The sequence below is a fragment of the Strix uralensis genome, chromosome 20 (genome assembly GCF_047716275.1).
Source record: "Strix uralensis isolate ZFMK-TIS-50842 chromosome 20, bStrUra1, whole genome shotgun sequence".
NCBI lineage: Eukaryota > Metazoa > Chordata > Aves > Strigiformes > Strigidae > Strix > Strix uralensis.
In genome coordinates this window covers 1,527,469-1,548,148 of record NC_133991.1, presented here as the reverse complement: position 1 = coordinate 1,548,148, position 20,680 = coordinate 1,527,469, and the positions used below count along the sequence as shown (strand labels likewise).

General features: G+C 54.9%; 1 protein-coding gene across 2 annotated transcripts in view; it reads left to right on the top strand.

Annotated features, from left to right (window-relative positions):
* The first annotated feature begins 9,210 nt into the window (after positions 1 to 9,210).
* The window catches only part of HIP1 (huntingtin interacting protein 1), a 53,909-nt gene continuing 42,439 nt past the window's right edge, over positions 9,211 to 20,680 (top strand). For both annotated transcript variants that reach the window (XM_074889862.1, XM_074889861.1), the window contains exon 1: positions 9,211 to 9,404. In XM_074889862.1, coding sequence (XP_074745963.1) covers positions 9,288 to 9,404 — 117 coding nt within the window. In that variant the 5' untranslated portion in view covers positions 9,211 to 9,287. The remainder of the gene's footprint in view (positions 9,405 to 20,680) is intronic.

Here is a 20,680-nt window from a genome sequence, read left to right as displayed (position 1 = left end):
GTGTCTGGGTGCTGGACAACCACAGCCACAGTGGGAAAGTCACATGAGCAGGCTGCCTTTCATGATGGTCCAGTGAAGAAAGGGATGTAGCTCCTCTACAGAGAAGGATGATTACAAAATAGAAACCACTGCCCAAAGTGGTGGCCTTGTAGGAACCCAGAGGAACTAGAAGCGAAATGAAGAGATGCCCTGGGCTGGCTGAGGGAGAGCTGATCCCAGACCTGGGGCTCCCAAGTGCTCCAGGGCATGATGCACACCATCACCACACCTCTGTAGACTGAACTCTTTGAAAAAGTGAGCCAGACTTGCTAGAAGGCGTGGACTAGGTGGCATTGCAGGATTTGTTTTACACAGAGCCTTTTGTTTCGCTAAAACACTTGTTACTAAGCATGAGCAAAGCTGAGCCAGGATGAGACCACAGGTGGGTGTCTTGCTCCTGCTCTACAAGCCGGGAGAGCAGGCAGCTGGGGAGGGTCTGCCTGCAGAGCCCTGGGCACACGCTGCCGGGGGGACTTTCAGAAAGATGCTTCCTTAGCAGGGACAGGCATCTCCCATCACACAGCAAGAAGATTACCTCCATCCAGTCCACAACCTGCAGTTTCTCTGCTGCGATTGTAGCTCAGTCCCCAGCTTTGCCTTTGCAGCAGGGAAGGCCCTGGCACATCCGTTCACTTCTCTGCATCGCTCTTTCCCCACTGCTGGGATTGCTGCCATCCCAGATCATGCTGGGGGGTTAAACTCCCAGAGAGCGAATCAAGACAGCCCGAATTAAGGCTGAGGCTTTACTCACCTGCGGCAGAGCACTCATGGTACACTGCTCTGAACAGCTGAGGATCTCAGGATTCATCTGGAATCCTGCCTGCTCCATAATTTCCCTTGTCCTGTGCTCCAGAGGCCAATCAGGTGCTGGAATGAAACCTTGCACCTCCAGGGAGGGGCATGAGGTCCCACCACCAGTGTCCTGGACTGGATCCACTCACCTCCACACTGCACAGAGTGGGGCTAGGAAGGTGTCAGCCTGCTGCTGGTCCATCCCTTGAGCAGTCAGGAGTTGCTCATCTTGCCTGAAGCATCTAGCTGAATCTGGCAGGGAGCGCCAGGAGAGTGGCTGTCTCGGGGAGCTGCCAGGATGGGACCAGGCAGGTTGCAGCACACCCAGCACAAGATGTCAGCACCAGCAGCAGTAGGGCCATCCTGGAAGGAAGGTGTGCCGAGCCCCACTCCCAAATCCACCTCTGCACTCCCTCTGCCTCCGCGTTCCAGCTATTCCCACGATGTGTGTCCATCTGTGCTCCCAGGACACCTGGGGCAGACACAGCAGCTCCCCTCCATCCCCATGCCCAGCGCAGCTGTGCGGCACCTCCAGCCTCGCCATAAGTGACTCCCCTCATGCTACACCCACACTTCCCCCACCTCTGGGAACTCTGGGCACCTTTTTCCCCCAGCTGCTGCTCAGGGATGCTGGGGAAGGTGTGGCTGAAGCAGGGTGTATGCACGGATGGTGCAGGCCCCCTCGCACACCCCTGTCCCCATGTTGCTGGCCGTGCATGACTGACGGACGCGCTGCCTGAGACAAGAGACGTGACAGCTTGACGTGCCCAAGATAACAGACCAAGACTGACACCCCTGCCTGAGGCAACAGACGGCAGATTGAGGCTGGGGGTGCTAGAAACAGGCTCGGAGACAGATCTGGCCGACTGGCAGACTGGGAAACCACATGGAGAGCTGAGACTGAGATCAGACTGAGACGAGACGAGATGATCATGACGCACCGATGACCTGCTAACCTAGATGCCACCAACATCTACCTGTCATTCCCCTGCTCCTGCCATTTCTACCAGTGCGTTCAGACCCAGCATTTGCACACATTCCCCGTTCAGACCAATCCTAACGTTCCTGTTACACATCCCCACACAGGGACTAGAATAAAACTGAGAGGAGGAGAACAGGCTGGGGAATGAGGTGGAGATATCCTCGCTGATGCAGCTCACACCAACACAGCCCAGCTTGGAGCTGCTTTTAGCTGAATGTTCTGGATGTTCTTGCAATATTCAAATACAGGTTTGATGGAAATGTCAAGATTCGTTCTGAAAAATCAATATTTTCTATCAGGAAGATAAATGTGCCTAGACATTTTCAATGAATTCTCTCTCCTTTCAGACATACCGGGCTGTGTTTCCTGCTTCCATTCATTGCAAAAGGAATTCTTGGAGGTTTTGACACCTCTGTTATTCTCCCTATTCACTGTTTTCCTCCACTCTGTTCCTTCCTTGAAGGAAGATTTTGTATTTCAGTCTTGGCTGCTCTTTCCTGCCAAGACAAATAATGCAAATCTCTAAATATTTTGATTTCTAAAACTCCTCCATATCATACATCCTAAATAGTAGCTATTTATGGAGCCTGTAAAACCTCTGCCTTATGGTGTGTTTCAGCTTTCGATAGAAACCACACATGGTATCTTTGGATCCATCACCAGAACAGATTTGGGATGCAGGAGGAAGTACCTCTTAGCCCTGAAGGCAGCCTGCTCCAGCACACCAGCTCTTAGGTTGGAGTCATGTATGGGAGATCACATTATCACAGTGCCCCTGGGAGCTGCCAGATCGCTGATGTGAGAAACTCTGGTTTTAACTGGGAGCCAATGAGCTGGAAACAGACCAGTGGAAGTCAGTGATCACAGGGTGGTGCAGCTCCACGAATGACAAGCAAGGTCTCAGAGGAGGTGTTTTCCAGAGGAATCGAGACCTTCCAGCGTGGGAATTGAGGTCTGCAAAATGATGAGTGGCCTAGAAAGAGGGAGAAGCAGTGATTATTCACTGTCTCTCCCAGAACAGGAACCATGGACTATCAAATGAAGCTGGCAAGAGTCATGTTCAAAATGAACAGAAGGAAAGAGCTCTTCATATGAGGAGCTCCTTGCCAAGGGACATGGTGATTGCAAGGAAATTTCCATGTGTCTGAGTCAGGGCTTGGATTTCAAAGCAATAAGCTCACGATTTGTAAAATGAGAATGGCTGGAGGCAGGGAGTGCACTCAATGGAGGCAGCACAAATATTGGCCTTTCTCTTCAAGGGGTCTGCTGTGGCCACATCTGGAGGTATTAAGGCTGGGCTAGATGGACCCTTGGTCTACATCCTCTGGGATTGCTCATATGTGATTCCCCACAAAAACTGGTCCTACAGGACTGTAAGGTCTATAGAGTAGCTTGTGAAATTGCATTGAAATGCCTGGACTGAATATTTATATATCAGGATAGGCCTCCAGATGAATATTTTCGGTAAATGTCAGCAGAAAGACACCAACAGTTTCTAAGCACACAGCAAGGCAGAAATATACTGCTGCAGTTTGTGCAATTTTCCAAGACCAGTTTGGGGCACCTAGAAAAGCCTCACTTTTGGACCAAGAGCCTGATGAACAGGAGGTAGCCAGCTGTCACGTCAGGATGTGGCCCTCACAGAAATTTGGTAGTGCTTCCAAGGAGAGATGCAGGCTGCCTTTGCCAAATTACAGCACATATACCTTTGTTTCCCTAAATATGCCCTCAGCACTGAGCACCAACCTGCGTGGCTGTTTGAGCTACAGCAGCTGAGGTTCAGAGAAACTAAGAGAAAAACGTTTGGGTGTTAGCTCGGAGACACCCAGGATTTGACATTTCTGAGCACTTGGCATTATGTGGTACTTTGTACTTGCATAGTCTGTCTCCTGTTGTCTTCAGCTGGAAGTACCTGTGACATCTGCCAGTCAGACTGTAGGATTTCAGGAATCTAGAAAACAAAGACAATGTTCCACTGGTGAATGTTGGGTTATGCCATATCATAAAGGGAAGGCAGGGATAGACTGGCTCTCCAGATCTACAGCCCACGCCTTCCTCAGCCCCTGCCTCATTCACTACCCACACTCTTCTGCAGCACGCACAGGGGTCCTTCACACAACCCTGCACACCCCAGGTCAGACACAGGAAACCCTTCCTCAGTGACCACGCTCTGGCAGCCAAAGGCTGTCTCGTAACACAGAAGCAAAGCAAGCTTGCCATGTCCTGTCTTGGGAGAGACCAGCCTTTCCCCCACCTGCTCCTGGCACAAGCAGCCAGTGCAAGGTGGTCACCCCAGGGCTGCACGCTGGGCTCGGTGCAATGCTACAGCTGGACCTGCTGCCCCTGCAATGGGGAAGCTCTCCAGCAGATGGCAAACACTTCCCGCCTCCAGGCCCTGCTCTGGAGCAAGCTGCTCACCTAGGCAGCCACCCCTGCAAAAGTCGGGGTCGGGTCCTCTCCTGTAGATCCAGCTGGAAACCACACTCAGCTTTGCTTTTGAATTCTTGGACAAGCAGAGGCAGTGGCTGAGGCTTTAGTGCAGAGAACACACCTGGTGATGTTTTGGGGTTACATCCCTCCTTGTAAAAGCTGGGCAAGCAGGAGACCTCGCCCAGGACAGGTAAGGGCCCCATGGACCCCCACACTCCTTAGCTAAGCAGACCCTCTCCCCGTCCCCTTTCAAGCGGCTGCTCTGCCTCAGCCGCTCTCCCAGGTGTGGGCTGACCCTCCTGCCCCAGGACTGTCCCTTCCCTTTGCCACTCACTGCCCCACGTAGCAGCCCAGGGGCTCTTCGACAGCAGGAGCAGACAAAGACTCAGCTGCAGCATCTGGTTTGCCCAAAGCATTCAAAAAATGGGATCAAAAGATGAAAACACACGCACACGCAGGCTCGTCCTGGTGCACTACTTGCTCTACCAGGGACCCTCCTGCTGGGTCTGGACCTGCAGCCAAGACCCTGCCCTCTCCCTGCACCAGGTGGGCACTTTGGCTCATAAGATGTTTTTTGTCCAAGGCTCTGAGCAAACGGCCCTGTCACCAGGGCAGGGTTGTATTTGTGGTTGCAGGATTCATTTGTGGAAGGCTTGTCAAGGCCACTGCCCTCCCCCTGCATGGCTTTCCAGAAGACGGGCCCTCCAGGGATGGCTCCCCTGCCCGGGTGGGCTCAGGAGATGGCACCTTGGTGTGTCTAAAAGGGCGACGGAAGGGACCCCGCTTGGGAGCTCCCCCCTGGGCGGGGTGGGGAGAGAGCAGGATCTTTGCACAGAGCCCTCTGCCCGCTTGCTCCAGCGCAGCCAGCCGGGTAACAGAGGAAGGACTGTGGCGCTCTCTGTGCCTCTATTTTCTTGCTGAAACAAGGGGGATCTGTGCTCTCCCTGAGCCTGGGCCAGGCCATGGGAGGGCGAGGAGTCTTGCAGAGGCACCCTGGGACTCTCCTGGCTCTGGGTGGGGAGGGGGGTTGGAAAGGGGGCCTCTAGCTCCCAGCCCCTGGGAACAGAGCATCCCTCAGCTGCGGTCAGGGCCCACAGCCCCCGCAGTTCCTTCTTCCTCCTCCCCTTTGCTTGCAGGTCCCTTGGGCTGAGACCAAGCTGAGCAGCCATGTCCTGGCAGAGAGGGAGCAGCCACCATTTAGGGCTGCCACGGACAGGAGCCTCAGAGCAGCAAGGGGAGGCTGCCCTACAGAGCCCTGCAATGGGGGAAGGACCAGCTCAATCCCCCCTGCCCAGCCTGAGCCAGCTCTTGCTGGGTGTCACACGCTGCTGAGCATTAGGCTGCCCTAAGAGAAGAAGAGAGGGGACACACCGTCCTCTCCATGCCCCAGCAGACGCCAAACCCATGGTCTGCTCCCTGTAGAAGACACTCAGGTGCAGACATCCCAGGTAGCTACTGAAAGCAAGGAAGGTGACCATGCTCCACAGCCAAGCCCAAGGCCTCCTGCCCCAGAACTGTGAAAGCAGCAGCACTGGAGTGGGTGGCACTGGGGAAGATGGTGTCTGTCCCCACACAGGCCAGACACCCCCATGACAGGCTCTCCCATCACCCTTTGCCTCCGGGCTGCAGCCTCAGGAGGAGGACAGAGCATCAGAGTAGATGAAACCCAGCCATGGCTTCCAAAAAGGACCTGCTGGGTGAGAGGAGAGGTGCCCAGCACACTTTTTCTCTGCCCTGCTCACTAGTCCTTCTCCATCATCTCCCTGTGAAACCTGAGGCAGAGGAACAGACCCTGCAGAGGAACAGACGCTACGCAGGAACAGCCCCCTCCCAGAGCAGCTCTCAACCTGCCTGAAAGGAAGGCACCCTCTCCCCCTGCAGCGCAGCCTCCCTAACCCCTGCAGAGCAGCCTGAAAATGAAGCGTGTGGTCTCACCAGAAGGGAGTCCCCGAAATCCCCACAGAGCAGCCGAGCCTGGGCCAGAGCCCCAAAGCACAATCCAGCAGAGCCACTGGGTGGACTGGGACAGCCCAGGGTGGTCCGACCAGCTGCCCATGGGCTGGATCCCGGCTCCACAGTCACAGTCCCTGGCCCGTATCCAGTTGCTTTCCTCTGCTCCTGCCCAGGCAGGAGTCATCTCCCAGTTAGCAAGCCCAGGTCCCAAAATGGGCACATGGCCCTGGTCGTGGAAGAAGAGGATGTGACTCTGCCCTTCAGTAAGCGGGAGCAGCTAACAGGTCTCAGCCTCATGGTCCCTCACCTTGGGGTGAAGGTCCAGCCCTCCCAGATCCAGGTCTGCATGCTGGAGAGGTCATGCAGGAGCAGGACACTTTTAGCCAGGCAGAGGGGTGGGAGAGGTAGGCAGATCACAAGGACCTTGCTGCCCTTTGTCAAATGCCCTCTGTTCTTTCTTTCCTCCATCTCTATTCGGCAGTGACTTCATTTCTTCAATTATTAATCACCTCGCTGCAATAGTGGATGAATTAAACCCATTAAACCTCCTCTGGGACCAGCCCCAAGGAAGGAGGCAGATTTCCAGAAAGTACATTAGAGAGAAGGCAGACAGGGAGTCGAGACAAGCTGAGGTGGAAGAAGATGGCCTTGCTGAACAGTGTAGGCCATTTCCCATCAGCTGTGAATCTGATATCCAAGGCACAGAGACGGGTGACGTCTATCGCACGAACAGCCTGTTCATACATTCCACTGGGCAGCTACAGGCGGGTGCCTGTGTGGCAATTGTTTCAGCTGAAAAATAAGCCACTAAAGTGAGTAACTATGCAGGGAGAGTTGCTTGCACAAGAGCTCCTGACAACCCACATCCTAAACAGTTGTTCATAGATTGCTCCATCACCCCTGGCAGCGGCAGAGAGGGTGGGTTTGCACAGCTACTCCCCACCTGAAGCAAAGACGCTGCTTTTGTGTGACCTGGTTTTAAGGATCCCGGAACCCAGCTGGCAGAACCCCAGCACGGCCCCCTTTGCCATCACTGGGGATCAGCCAGGCAGCAGTCTTAAGAGAGTTTTCAGTCTCTTCACAAAAATACTGATTTGTCTGAATTTTGCAGAAATGTTCAAAGTTCTGGCAAAGGTCCCAGTGGGAAATTCACCTCCAAAGTGGGATGGGATTCTGGTCAAAACCACAGGAGCCGGCTACCGTCCAGCAATTCGCTGGGTTGAGAGAGGGCAAAGATCAGGCCCCAACACAATTCTCTGATGGGTGAAGGGACCAGAGACATGAGCCTGGATCAGGTTATGCAAAAGAGCATCTCAGCCATCAATCTGCCAGCTGTTGAAGGGGAAGCAAAAACCTTCTCCTGCTTCTCTTTCCCTGTTTTTCAGACATCTGTAACCATTTTTCACACCTCACAGAATCACAGAATCATCTAGATTGGAAAGGACCTTGAAGATCATCTAGTCCAACCGTTAACCCAGCACTGACAGATCCCAACTACACCAGATCCCTCAGTGCTGGGTCAACCCGACTCTTGAACACCTCCAGGGATGGGGACTCCACCACCTCCCTGGGCAGCCCATTCCAACGCCCAACAACCCCTTCTGTGAAGAAATACTTCCTAATATCCAGTCTAAACCTTCCTTGGTACAACTTGAGGTCATTCCCTCTTGTCCTGGCGCTGGGTCCTTGGCTCAAGAGGCTCATCCCCCCTCTCTGCACCCTCCTTTCAGGGAGTTGTAGAGGGCCATGAGGTCTCCCCTCAGCCTCCTCTTCTCCAGACTAAACCCCCCCAGTTCCCTCAGCCGCTCCCCATCAAACCTGTGCTCCAGACCCTTCACCAGCTTCCTTGCACTGCTCTGCCAGTTATGCCTGCAGCTGCCTGCTGCCTGCCCACACCTCTCTCCAGAGCTCCCCAGCCACAGCTTGGATGACACAAAAGGCAAAGGCCCCCACCACCCTTCTGCAGGCAGCCGGTCACCCTGCCCACGCCGACAGCCCAGGGGTGCCTTCTCCCCACCTCCTCCCTGGCTCCAGGCAGGACCGTGAAGCCCTGAATCCACCCCAAATGCCTGACAAATGCTGCTCAGCAGGACACCGGGAGCGCAGCTCAGCCCAGCCGCTGCACAGTGCTCAGAGGGCCTGACCCGAGCCTGTGGCAGAGGAGGGGAGGGAGACAATGTGCAGGACACCCACACGCCCAGAGCTCCCCGTAACCCCCCCCGAGCAGCCGGCAGGGCCGTACGCCTCCATGCTCCCCCGTGGCCTGTTTATATTTCGGGCCAAGCCGCGGGGGAGAGCAGCTGTCACGTCCTGCTGCGGGGCTGGGCCAGGCCGGGCGCCCGGGGCAGGGCTTCAGCGCAGCGGGAGCTGTGCAGGCCGCACGCCCGGGCCTCTGCGACCCCCAGGCCTGCCCGCCCGGGCCGGCTCCAGCTGCAGCTCAGAGCCCTTCGGCACGGGGTCCCCCGAGCCCCGAGGGGATCGCTTAGCCCCGGGGCTTGGCAGAGCCTTTCCCGGCCGGGGCCGGGGCCCGAGCGGCCTCGCAACGCGGCCCAAGCCCCCGCTCCGGCCCCGGCCCTCAGCGATCTCGCCCATCCCCGCCAGGGGGCGCCACGCCACACCGGGCACCAGCGAGGCGCGGGGAGGGGCAGCGGGGTGTGAGCGGCAGGCGCGGAGGCCAATCATCACAGGCAGATGGGCGGGGGCGTGACCACAGGGCCGGGGTGGGCGGTGCTAAGAGGGCGGTCCCTGAAGGCGGGACAGAGGGCGGGAGAGCCGCGGGGGGGCGGGAGCTGGCGTTGAGTGGCGTCCGGCCGGACCAGTAAGCTTAGCGGCGCTCACGTGAGCCGGCGGCTAGGGGGCGGGCCTCCCGGGAGCTCCTCCCGAGTGACAGTGGGAGCGGTCAATGAGAGCGAAGGGGCGGGACAGAGGGCGGAGCCGCCGGCCTGCAGGCAGTGCTGGCGGGGCGTGCCCACGCGTGAGTGACAGGTGGGCGGGCCAATGGCGCGGGGTCCGGCCAGCGGCGGCGCCGGAGCGGAGCGGTGGCGAGGGCGCGGCGCGGCGGGGCCGGAGCGGCGGCGGGCGCGGCGGGGCCATGGACCGCGTGAGCAGCTCCATGAAGCAGGTATCCAACCCGCTGCCCAAGGTGCTGAGCCGGCGGGCGGGCGGAGGCGGCCTGGAGGCGGAGCGGGAGAGCTTCGAGCGTGCCCAGGTACGGGGCGGGGCTGCGGGGCGGGGCCGGCCCGGCGGGTGATGCCGGCCGCGGGGGGGGTGGGGGGTGGTGCCGCCAGAAGGGGCGGGGCCGCCGGGGGGGCGGGGCGCGGCAGGTAGCCGGAGTCGGGTCAATTGGGTGGGGCTGGCCCGCGTGGGCGGGGTTAATCGGAGTGGGCGGGGCTTACTCGAGTGGGCGGGGTCAAGCCAGGTGAGCGGGGGCGGGGCTGTCCCGGGGGCGGGGCTAACACGCATTGGCCAATAGGCTGTGTTGACACGAGTGGGCGGAGCTTCACCGGGGGGTCGGCCGGAGTGGGCGGGGCCAGTCTAACTCCACCCACCCAGGACAGCCCCGCCCATCAGGGCAGTGGGTGCCCGGGGTGGGGCAGGGGATGGGGGACCCCTGGGCTCCCCCTCGGGCCAGCCCCGAGGCCTTTCCCCTGCAGGGTGGGCAGCGTGCCTGGGGACAGCGGAGCACGGTGGCACCCGGGCGGCCTGGGCCCAGCAGTGGGCTGCTCAGCCCGGGCACCTCCTGCCAGCAGCTGTCCCAGCAGCTGGGGCTGCTGGCCGGGGGTCGGGGGGGTCACCTCTGGCCTTAGCCACAGGGCGGGGGACAAGCCCAGCTCCAGCCAGGGAGCACTTACCGGCTGGCTTGGGTTGCTGGAGGGGTTTGACCTCTGGGCCCTGCCAGAGCTGAGCATCAGGCCCAGGCCAGTGCCCCCTCCATCCCTGGGCTCCATCTTGTGTCCCCTCCTCAGAGCCACCCTCAGGGCATGACAGCCTCTGCCTCCATCGGTGGTGTGGCTCCAGAGCGAGCGGGGTCTGTCACCCCCTTGGGTGCTACCCCGCCAGAGACCTCCCATGCCATTTGGGGACACCTGGCATGGGAAGGACATGGGACAGGGACTGCCCTTGTGGGTGGCTCTTGGGAAGAGTCACCAATTTGTTGAAAAACAGACGTAGTTTGCTCCACAGCAACATCCAGAGTGTCTGTATGGGGCTTTCCTGCCCTTCACCTGTGTTTTAAGTGATAGCTTCATGTCCTGCGCAGAGGGGAAGGTGGTGACAGAGCTGGCAGGTCAGCAGGGGTGTTTTGGGGGAAAAAGGTGGTGATATGGGGAAAGGACATGCTTGGAAGCAGCTGGGGAGATGCCTGGATGAGCCACGGGGAGGGTGAAGAGGGATGGATGGCAGTAGGAGGAGTTGGGGACAGCTTGCCCCTGCTCTGTGTCCAGGGACGGAAAATAAAGGTAAAGCATTGCTGTCCTGACCTGCTGTGGGAGAGGAAGGGAAACTGAGGCAGGAGAGGGGCAGAGGTGGTGGCCAGCGGGATCAGCTGCTCTGAGAGTGGTGCAGGGTGGGAGCAGGACCTGGACGAGACCACAGTGGGAACAGCACATGGGTGATGGCTCAGTAATGAAAATAAAGACCAAGGATCTTTTTTGCAGAAAGAAAAACAACAGAATTTAAGGTTGGATGCGAGATTATGCACAGGGAGTCTTCTTACGTTCCTTGCTCAAGTTACCTCAAAAATCAATTATTTATAGCGCTAGCCTGCCCATGCCTGCCTGCTCCTTTGTGTCAGCAAATGACCCCATGAGATTCCGGGAGCTCCCACGTGCTCCCCGAGAGCTGCTGCTCCCCCGGGAAGGGCAGACCCGGCGCGGGCAGCGGGCTGGGCTGGAGGAGCAGCACCCAGCACTGCGCTGGCAGCACTGCAAGCCCTCCCACCGCCTGCCACATCCCTGCGAGCTGCATTTAATGTTCCTGGTCCGATTTGCAGACAAATGACACAGCAGGTGTTTTTAGGAGCTCAGTCCCTGCCTGGCTTTTTGTTCTGTGTGTTCAGCTCTGTGCAATTTCTTTTCTCACTTTCCTTTTTTTTTTGCATCATTCTCTCTTTCTCTCCAGTTTAGGGAACTTGCCAGGCACCCCTCAGATCTTCCACACATTGACCGTCCAGTTTTTGTCGAACTTCTTCTTTCTGAGGTTTTTTAACAGAAACTTTGTGGGTTTGGGTTGGGTTTTTTTTGAAAGTGACTTTTCTTAAGAAAAGTTTAATCTGTTAAATGGCATTTAAAATGAAAATTTTACTCACGTTTCTGCATGTACAGGTTCATTCCCTCCTCACCGCCAAACCTGCCTGTCTCATGACAGCAGCGCAATCACCAGGAAGTCTGTTCTGGGCTAAAAGAGCCTGAACAGGCAGAAAGTGTGTCAAAATGGGCTTTTGGTGATCCTGAATAACACCTGCTTGCGTTTGGCACCATCTGATTTATGTGATCTGAGACTCAGTTTGGGAAAAAGAACACCCTATAAAGCTCTGGTGGTGGTGGGACATCCGAGTAGTGTGAAGGTCTGGTGGTGGAGGTGGGAAGCTCTCGTGGTGGTGGAACATTCTGGTGGTTGGATGCTCTTATGGTGGTGGGACATTCTGGTAGTGGGACACTCACATGGTGGTGGCAAATTCTGGTAGTGGGATGCTTTTGTGGTGGTCATCACATTGCACAACAGCTCTGCCCTGACAACGTGTGTCTGTTGGCTTGGGGACAAACAGGAATAAATTTCCCAGTGGCCTCTTTTCTTCTCCCATGGTTGGTCAGGTGTCTCAGTTTTCCGGGCGATGCAAATGTGAGAAACCTGAGGACGTGGTGAGACACAGCGTCCCCGACATTGTGCTGCTGTGCATGTCCTTGCTGCCTGCTGGGTAAGAGCTGCTCAGTGAGAACCATGGAGATCGGGCTGTCTGGTTTAGACACACACCCAGGGGCTCCCCTTTTCTTCTGCCATCAACACTGATAGTTTTCATGGGAAGTTGAGCAACAGGGACACCAAATCCTGCAGTTCTGCTGTCCTGCAGATACACGGCTGTATGGGGTGCATCACTGCCATGGAGGGGACGGGTGTTGCAATGACTGTCTCCCTTTGCTGGTGTTTCATTTGCTGTGATTCACCACTGGTTGTTGCCTCAACCTCAGTAGGATAAATCTTCGGACAGACCAAAAGTCACCAAGGGAGGAGAAAAAACACCAAAAGCAAAAATTCTGCCATATGTTGAGATAAATATTTGTATTTCACATGATGAGTCTGACATTTGGATCCCCTGCAAGTTCTCCTGGTTGTATTGAGGAGCATGTCCTGGTGTCAGAGCTCTGCAGAGAAGGTCTGAAGACCTCCTCATTTAGGTTGGTGCATTGAGATCTTCCCTCCTTGGGTCTCCCTCCCCGCCTCCTCACTGCAGCAGTCCTCAGTGGATGTCGTTGTGCCATGATGGTGCCAAGGAGCAAATCTTGTTCTGCACTGACTCGCTTGGCTGGGTTGGCAAAGACCAACAGCAGTTGGATGAGCCAAGGTCTTGAGGGTGAAAGCGGAGTCAGAAGGATGCAGGATCTCTGTGGGGCGCAGAGGACGCACATTGGGGTGAAATGCCAGGCTGTGCTGCTTCTTCACTCCTGTTTCAGACTGCCGTGGGGAATTTCCCTTTGTTCCCAGCAGGGACGTGGCCAGCGAGGCCAGACGCTGCTTGGCATCAGTGCAGGCAGAATTGCAGACTCACGGAGGTGGTGCCATCTGGTCCCTGGAAAGCTGAAGGTGTGGGAAGGTCTCCTGACCAGTGTGATTCTGCTCAGCTGCTCCTGCACCAGCCCCTTCCCTCTTTTGGGAAACCAAAGAGGGGCAAATGTGCTCAGAAAGCAAAGACAGGGGAAGTGTCCTTGGAGTCCAGCAGGACGTGCACTGAGTTCCGGTCCTCATTCCTGCCCCCCATGGCTTCTGGGCAGAAGGAAAGCAGTATATTGTGATTGCATGTTGTCTTCTGGGCTGCAAACACAACATAACCCTTCCCCCTGTCCTGTGTGTTGCTCTGATGCTCCAGCCATGCTTCATTGTGAGCATGGGCTGCCCCGTCTGGAGGCGGTGCTGGGTCCCAGTGATGAGGACATCCATGCAGCTCCGGTGGAGACAGTGCCAGGGGTTGTGGAGGGGGACAGAAGTTTTGTGCTTGTCCCGCAGAGTTCGTCTCTGCTAGGGCTTTCTGCCAGGAGATGTGGTGCTGCCTTATACCAAGGCTACATGCCCATCACTAGGGACAATACCAAGGGTGATCCGTCCTGATAGTTGTGAGGGGTGGGAGAAGACATTTTTTGTTTACAATTCCTCTAGAAAATCTAAAAAACTTGCACTTTATCTTCTTTAACTGCAGGGTTTTTTTCTGAGAAAGTCAGCGAGCAGCATAGAGAAACGTGGACTACTTGGGTTGGCCATGGCCACCACTTTCTCTTCCACATTTGCACTTTGGGTCCTTAGGATTGTGTGTTGCTGCTGGACCAGCAATAAAAGCAACTTATGACTCAGAAATTACCCTGGAAAGACATATTTGCAGCAGAAGGTGATTGCTGCTCTCTCTGCATCACTATCATAAGAGGTCCCCGATGTGGCAAACCCTGCAGCTTGGGGCTTCCCGGTGGGGAGATGCAGCACGCTGAACGCAGCTGATGCCACATCTCCTCAGAAAAGTTTTTAAGGTCCTGAGCATCCATGAGCCATCCCGCCAGCATCTCGCAGGGGCTAGAAAGCTGTTTTCTCTCAAAAACAAGACATGTAGAGACCGTGTGGAAGAAGGAGATAACCTGTCGGGCACAAAGTGGTGTCAAATGAAATGGGCTTTGTTTTTTTTCCCTCCCCCAGTCTTGGTTAGTAAATCCTTTTGATGTGGGAACCAAAAGTTATCACAGCCAAATGCAGGCTGAAAGCAGCTTTGTGCCCATCCTGGTCCCTGCGATAGGCTGTGCCACCTTTGGGCACTGTTACCGCCCGACCACTGCTATTAATGCAATTAATCCCTTTACCCCATCATTTACATAATTGGGAATATGGCACCGTATCTTCCATCCACAGCAGCCCCATTGGTTTCAGACCAGACCCGGCTCGGTACAACTCGCAGTTGCAGAGGAAATACCATTTTGCTGCTGAAAAAAACAATTTTTGTGGTTCGGATGCTGCAGCCGCCGGCAGCTTTGCCAAGAACTTCAGTTCTTACACAGGAAATGAGGCTCCTTTCAAAGCACCAGAGTAGGGCTATATATATAGCCTCTCTGAAAAGATATTTAAAGAAACATATTGACACTAGCGAGAACAGGAAAAAATAGCTCCTGACTGCGGGGAGCGAGGGCTGAAGGCAGCTGAGCCCATCCTGGGGGAGTAGGTGATACAGGGGATTAATTCACAGCTCTTTCATCTCCAGGAAAATGAGCTCCTGTGCTTTGTGCTGTGTGAACTCCCATGCTTTCGGTCTCCTGTCTTTTAATCGGAATTAGAGGTGCTTGGGATTGAATACAGCTTCAGCAGCAAAGAAATGAGTCATCTCATCTCTTTTCAGCAAGTCCCTCTTAGGAATTTATTTCCATCCCCAGGGAAAGAAAATAGTTTGTCTTTTACCAGATTAGGGGCTGCTTTTCTCTTTAGTGCGATCTGGGATGGAAGGGTTTGGGGGTTTTTTTAAATATATGCAGAAATAACTGGGTTTTTTAATGTGATGGCATCCAGAAGCAGCCAAGCCTCAGGAGAATAAATAGGTTTGGCGCTGAAAGTGAGGGGATTTGTGCCTCCAAGTCCAGGGGCTGCTCCAGATGGGAACGTGATGGTTTTGGACCACCAAGTGGCAAGGGGGAACCTTGCTCCAAATCACACCAGAGCCTGAGCAGGAAGGTTGAGATGCCGGGAGATGTTGCTGCCCCAAAACCCCTTTGCCCCTCTCTGATGGTTTCAAGAGGCTCTTTAAAATCTGATCTTTGAAATACAGATCAGCACGAACGATGTGAGCCCGAGTGGTTGTAATTCAGTGGCTCTGCAGTTAGGAGAGGGCTCCCCGCTGAGGGTCTCTTGTGCTAAGGAGCGCAGGGGCTCTCGCCCTTTGAAATTCAGCTCGTTTAACTCCATCTTCGTGCAAATCTAGGGAGAAGCAGCCAGGCAGGCAGATTATTTTTACCAAATTCCCCATGAGAGACTGAGTGTGGTCCTCTCTGCCAGCACGGGCAGTGACCCTTGAGCCCAGGGAAAACGGTGGGGAAGGGCAGGTAGGATGTGGGCACCTGTCACGAGGAGGGGGTGGCTTGTCCCAGCTTTGCTCTTCCATGGACAGACGAAAGTGAAGGGACTGAAGCTGCAGAAGGGACAGTTTTGGCTGAAGATTGAGAACCATGGATGGGGAGAAGGTGCCCGTTGCAGCTCCCAGTGCATCATCCCATGGGTGCGACACGAGGCCAGGCTGAGCATCGCCTGCTCTGGCACCGTCCGGCACACGGGCACTGAGGCAGAGCCCCGGCACCCGAACGCTGTGCCCGTGCTCGTCCCATCGCCCGCCTCCAGCTGTGTAACTCATTCGCTGTTGTGGCTGGCAGATGAAAACAGCTGCCCCAGCCTTTGCACAGATCCTGAGCTCCACAGACGCCCGGGTCCTCAGACGTGTGTATTTCTGAGCTGGAAAACTGGCTGTATTCATAACTCAAAGCAAGCAAGAACAGGGGCAGTCGCTAGAGCCAGACGTCGCTACATCTTTGCCAGCTTGTTCGTATGAAAACCTGACACTTAAAAAAACAAATGTCATATTAAAAATGTATTTTTAATGAAGAATATTGATAATTATGTTTAAAAAAAACATAGTCAGCACCCAGCAAACAATGCTGGAGGGCTGGTGAGGACTGCCCCAGGGACACCCCAGTGCAGGCAGGAGAAGAGGCTTTGCAGGCAGCCCCGTGGCTCAGCCCTGGTGGGCTGGGTGCTGGTGCAGGGTGGCAAGAGAATCGACTTAAAACCCCTGTGTCCTAAAGGGATTTGGTCCCTCTCCGCTTTCCCCTGAGGCTGACCCATGCTGGGGCAGTGGGGTCACGGGGCCACCAACCAGGGGGTCACACAGCAGCACAAGGGCTAGAGGAAGGGCCCTAATCTCTGCCACCAGCTTGGCTGATTTATTTTGCACAGTCACCAAATAAGAAAACTTCCTGGGGACAGACTGTCCCCCGGTGACAGCAGAAACCAGCAGCACAGCCGGTATTTTAGCCCGGATGTGCAAGTCCCAGCCTACAGCTGGACTAATTATACATTGTGTGCTAATTACAGTGGAAGGTAAATGATCCCTGGTCTACATGCGAAAGGTGAAGTTACTCGCCCAAAGGCATATGCAGACATTTAATATTTTATCATGGATTCACAGAATGGTTTGGGTTGGAGGGACCTTCAAAGATCACTCAGTCCAGCCCCCCTGCCCTGGTCAGGGACACCTCCCACTAGCCCAGGTTGCCCAAAGCCCCGTCCAACGTGGCCTTGAACCCTTCCAGGGAGGGGGCAGCCACAGCTTCTCTGGGCAACATGTGCCAGGGCCTCCCCACCCTCAGTGTTCAACATTTCTTCCTTATGTCCAGCCTAACCCCACCCTCATTCAGACTAAAACTGTGTCTTAGCACGTGGAGCTTCCTTTTGTAATCACAAAATTTTGGTCCCTTCTTTGGTGGAACGTTTTGGCAGCTTGACGAGTCACACACCAATGGAGTAGGTTGATTGTGGTCATGGTTGGTGGTGTGACATGAGGATGGGCTTAGCCTTGTGGCTGCTGTAGGGTATGGCCCTGGCCATGGCTTCCAACATCTTCAGTCCAGCACAGAGATGCTCCCAGATGGTCCCAGTCCCCTCCACAGCCTTTGAGGTGGGTATGTCCATCAGCTGCGTCCTGGAGCCCGTGCCCTCCCGCAGGGCTTGGCACACGCTTGCTGATCCCCTCTTGCCCAGCCTTTAGCCAGCCATGCTGGTTTGGTGTTCAGACAAGCAGACATCATTGTATTCTCTGTTCCCACCAACGCAAAAAGCATCAGCATGCTGGCTGTGAAAGCTGTGTTACTGAGAAATCAGGTAGCTTCAGAGCTCATTCAGCTTTATGCAGCTCATAGTGAGGTTCCCAGGCTTTCTTCATGGCTTTGTCATGAAACTCAGGTTGTGAGGTTGACTTGAGTTGCCCAGATCTGCCATCCTTTGAGCCTTGAGATAGAGAAGATTCTTTGTTTCTCAGCTGTTGAGCAAACTAACAAAACTGCTAAGCATGCTTGCAGATCCTATTGCTGAAGCTGTGGTTACTTTATTCCAGGACTTTCATAATTTTACATGCTATTTTTACCTAGTCTCACTGGTAGCCAGCTTGATGTGATGGCAATAAATCCCAATTTAACAGCATCAGCCTGCGTCCTTCCTGGGTGGGTTTTTGGTCCTGCTGCCCCTAATATTCCATCAGAGGCTGTTGGCATCTGTGTTCCTGTTCCTTGGGGGTTTCCTGTGGTCTGGTGTTCACCGCCCGGCTTTCAACCGTGTTCACCACTTTGCCAAGTGACCCAATTCCTGCGTGGGACGGCGCAGCCCCTCGGCCAGCACCTCTGTGCTGCTGGAGCTGGGCTGGCAGCCGAGGCGCTGCCGCTGAGGAGGGCACGTTAAATATTTACCATGCAGAGAAGAGGCAAGTTGCAGCAAACAAAGGGACCCTTTGGGAGAAGAGGCTTCTCTCACCAGGGCCGGACTGGAGACTTGGTATTTATTGTTACCATTTGTCTCTTTTATTCCATGCGAGCAGATCAGCGCTCTCTAGAGAGTGTGTGGCACCGCTTTTTATTTTATTTAGCAGCTGCTGGCTGGAAGACAGTGTTTTCCAGTCATTGTGTTCACATGAAAGTGAACAAGAATACAGGGTTTTGTAAGCACAAATGGGCTTGCAAGGTGTTTGTGCCAAGGCATAAGGGACACCCGGGAATTGTCCCTTCTCCTCCTCCTGAGAGTCCAGAAAAGAGGTGATGGCATGAGTGCTGAGACATCAGCAGTAAACCTCACTGACCTAGTGATGCATGTCCTGAGATTACAACTCCCACCAAGCAGTGTTCCCCTGGGATTGGGCATCTGGGCGTGGGAAGGCTCTGGCTACGGTTGCAATGAGCAATTTGCATCTTCTGCCCAAGCGAGATGTGGCCCTCAGGTCCCCAACCTACTGCTGGTGAAGGTCACTGCTCATCCAGGTGTGGACTAAATGCAGTTTGTGCAGTCCACTGAATCAAGCACTGATCACCACTTCTGCATCTCAGTGGGCTTGGCAGCAGGTCATACTGGTGCTGGCCCTCACCCTTGCTGGTCCATGGGCATCGTGGTTGTCCCTTTCCCCCTGAGCCATGGTTACTGTATGCACCAACTGTGCCATCCTCAGCTTGCTTCTTGTGGGCCAGCCACTCCAGCTCTACAACCCTCAGAACTGGTCACAATAAAAGTCCCACACCACCAATTAGCGGTGCGTGAAGATTTTCCAAAGTATTAAGGCAATGCTGAAGTGGAGGCATCAGAAGACTTTGACTTCTTCTGTGTTGAAGAAGTCAGTGTAGAATAGGAATGGCTCCACCAGGAGAGAGATGATGACTTCTGCATTGAATAAGTCAATGAAGTCATTGAAGAAGTCTGTGACCTGGTGGAGACCTTGTGTTTTCCCAGCCAGAAAGGTTTTGTGCACTTCACAGATGGGAATGAATTGTTCTGACAGAGTCAGCAAGGTTTGCTTCTGTGGAGGTAAATACTTGTCTGGAGAGGGCAAAGGTAGGTATTTCTGAGTTTGCTGAATTTTATAGTCTCATTCTGTTAGCTGGTACTTGCATGGTCTGTACTGTCCTGCTGGGACATGTGGAGTGGGTGTCAGGCAAGGTTTTTAACCCTTTTAGCAGCCCAGCTGATGAGCAGGGACTTGCGCTTTGGTGCAGCTCATTCCTCCCCATAGTCCCAGGGAAGACCCCAGCTCTGCTCACGGTGGTACCTGCCACAGATATCCATGGATGAGCCTGTGCCTCCTCCCAAAGCACAGAGCATCTCGTTGCTCCAGTGACCCAGGCTTATACTGGGGTGACGGGTGGGGGGGTCACATACAGCATGGCACGAAGCTGGACTTCACCACTCCTCCTTGAGCAGGAGGGGTGAGAGGTGGTGGGATGACTCGGGACACGACACAGCCAGCATTTCAGTGGGTGGGATCCAGCTTGGAGTTTCTGCCATGCCCCCCAGCCCCCCCTCCTTGTGGGCACCTCAAAGGGTGATGTTAGCTGAGGAGTTGGGGCGAGCAAGACCATCTCCTGACTTCGCTCCTCTCTTGGTGAGATGCTCCTGGCCTCGACAGGAGGACACGCTTCCCTCTTGTTTGTCTTCCTGGCTATTGCAGTCCTGCTCCAGCTCTTTTTATAGCTCAGAAAGAAGTGCCTTGAGTTTCTGAGTCGTCTGGGAGGCCAAGCACACAGGGAGGAGTCGCAGCTAGAAATAGGGCTGCTCTCTGCTTATGCATTCCAGTTTTATTATTTTTTTAGCTGAGATGTCCAAGTTTGAAGAGTCCCACAGCTGCAAGTGCCAAGCTGGGAACCATGTCCTGCATTTTTTCCACTCGGACTGGGTCTTCTTTCTGCTTTGCCTTATTCCCAATGCCCTCATACCAGCCGTTGTGCCTCCGTGGGATGGCTTTCCCAGGGAATGAGGTCTCTCACTCCTGCCTGTATTTTCCATAACCCTCAGCCTTCACGCCTTGGCATGGCTGGTTTGGCAGAAGAGGTCCCTGTGTGCCGGTAGTGCTGGACAAAGACACAGGAATTAATAATGTCTGGGGGGTGGATAAGCAATTGGGTATTTGCTAAAGCTGCTGGGTGGTGAGCAAAGAGCTCAGACAAAATGTTCAGTGATTTCGGCCCACTGGGAGAGAAGCGAAGCTCTGTCTGCTGCACGGCCGAGAATAAATCAGAGTGAAAAGGAGAGGACAGTTTGTTTAACAAAACCTGTGGTTATCAGCCCCTTAAAATTAGCTGGGATTTTGGCTGCGGTGCCAAGGCAGGGCAGGGGTGTGCGGGCAGAGATGCCCTGCCACTGCCCGAGGGCTGGCACAGGCTCGCCTGGGCATCCCAGCAGGTCTGCTCCTCTCTCCCATGGGAGAGGGGTATGATTAACTGTATCACCTCTAGACTTCTCCATTAATCCCTTAATACTCGGATACCATTCTTGGGCTGCAATCTCCCTCTCCGAGAGTTTTTATCAGACAGGAACCATTTTGGGTCCCTGCTGCCAGTTGCCTGCTGGTCTCCGCAGTCCCGTGTGTGGGCAAGCATCGCTCAGGCAGGGCTGCGTCGGCCAGGACGGGCTGATGGGACACGGATGCCTGCTGGGAATGGGACTTGCCTGAGAAAAATCCATCTGAGGTCAAATCTGAACCAATTCTTTCTTCCAATCAGC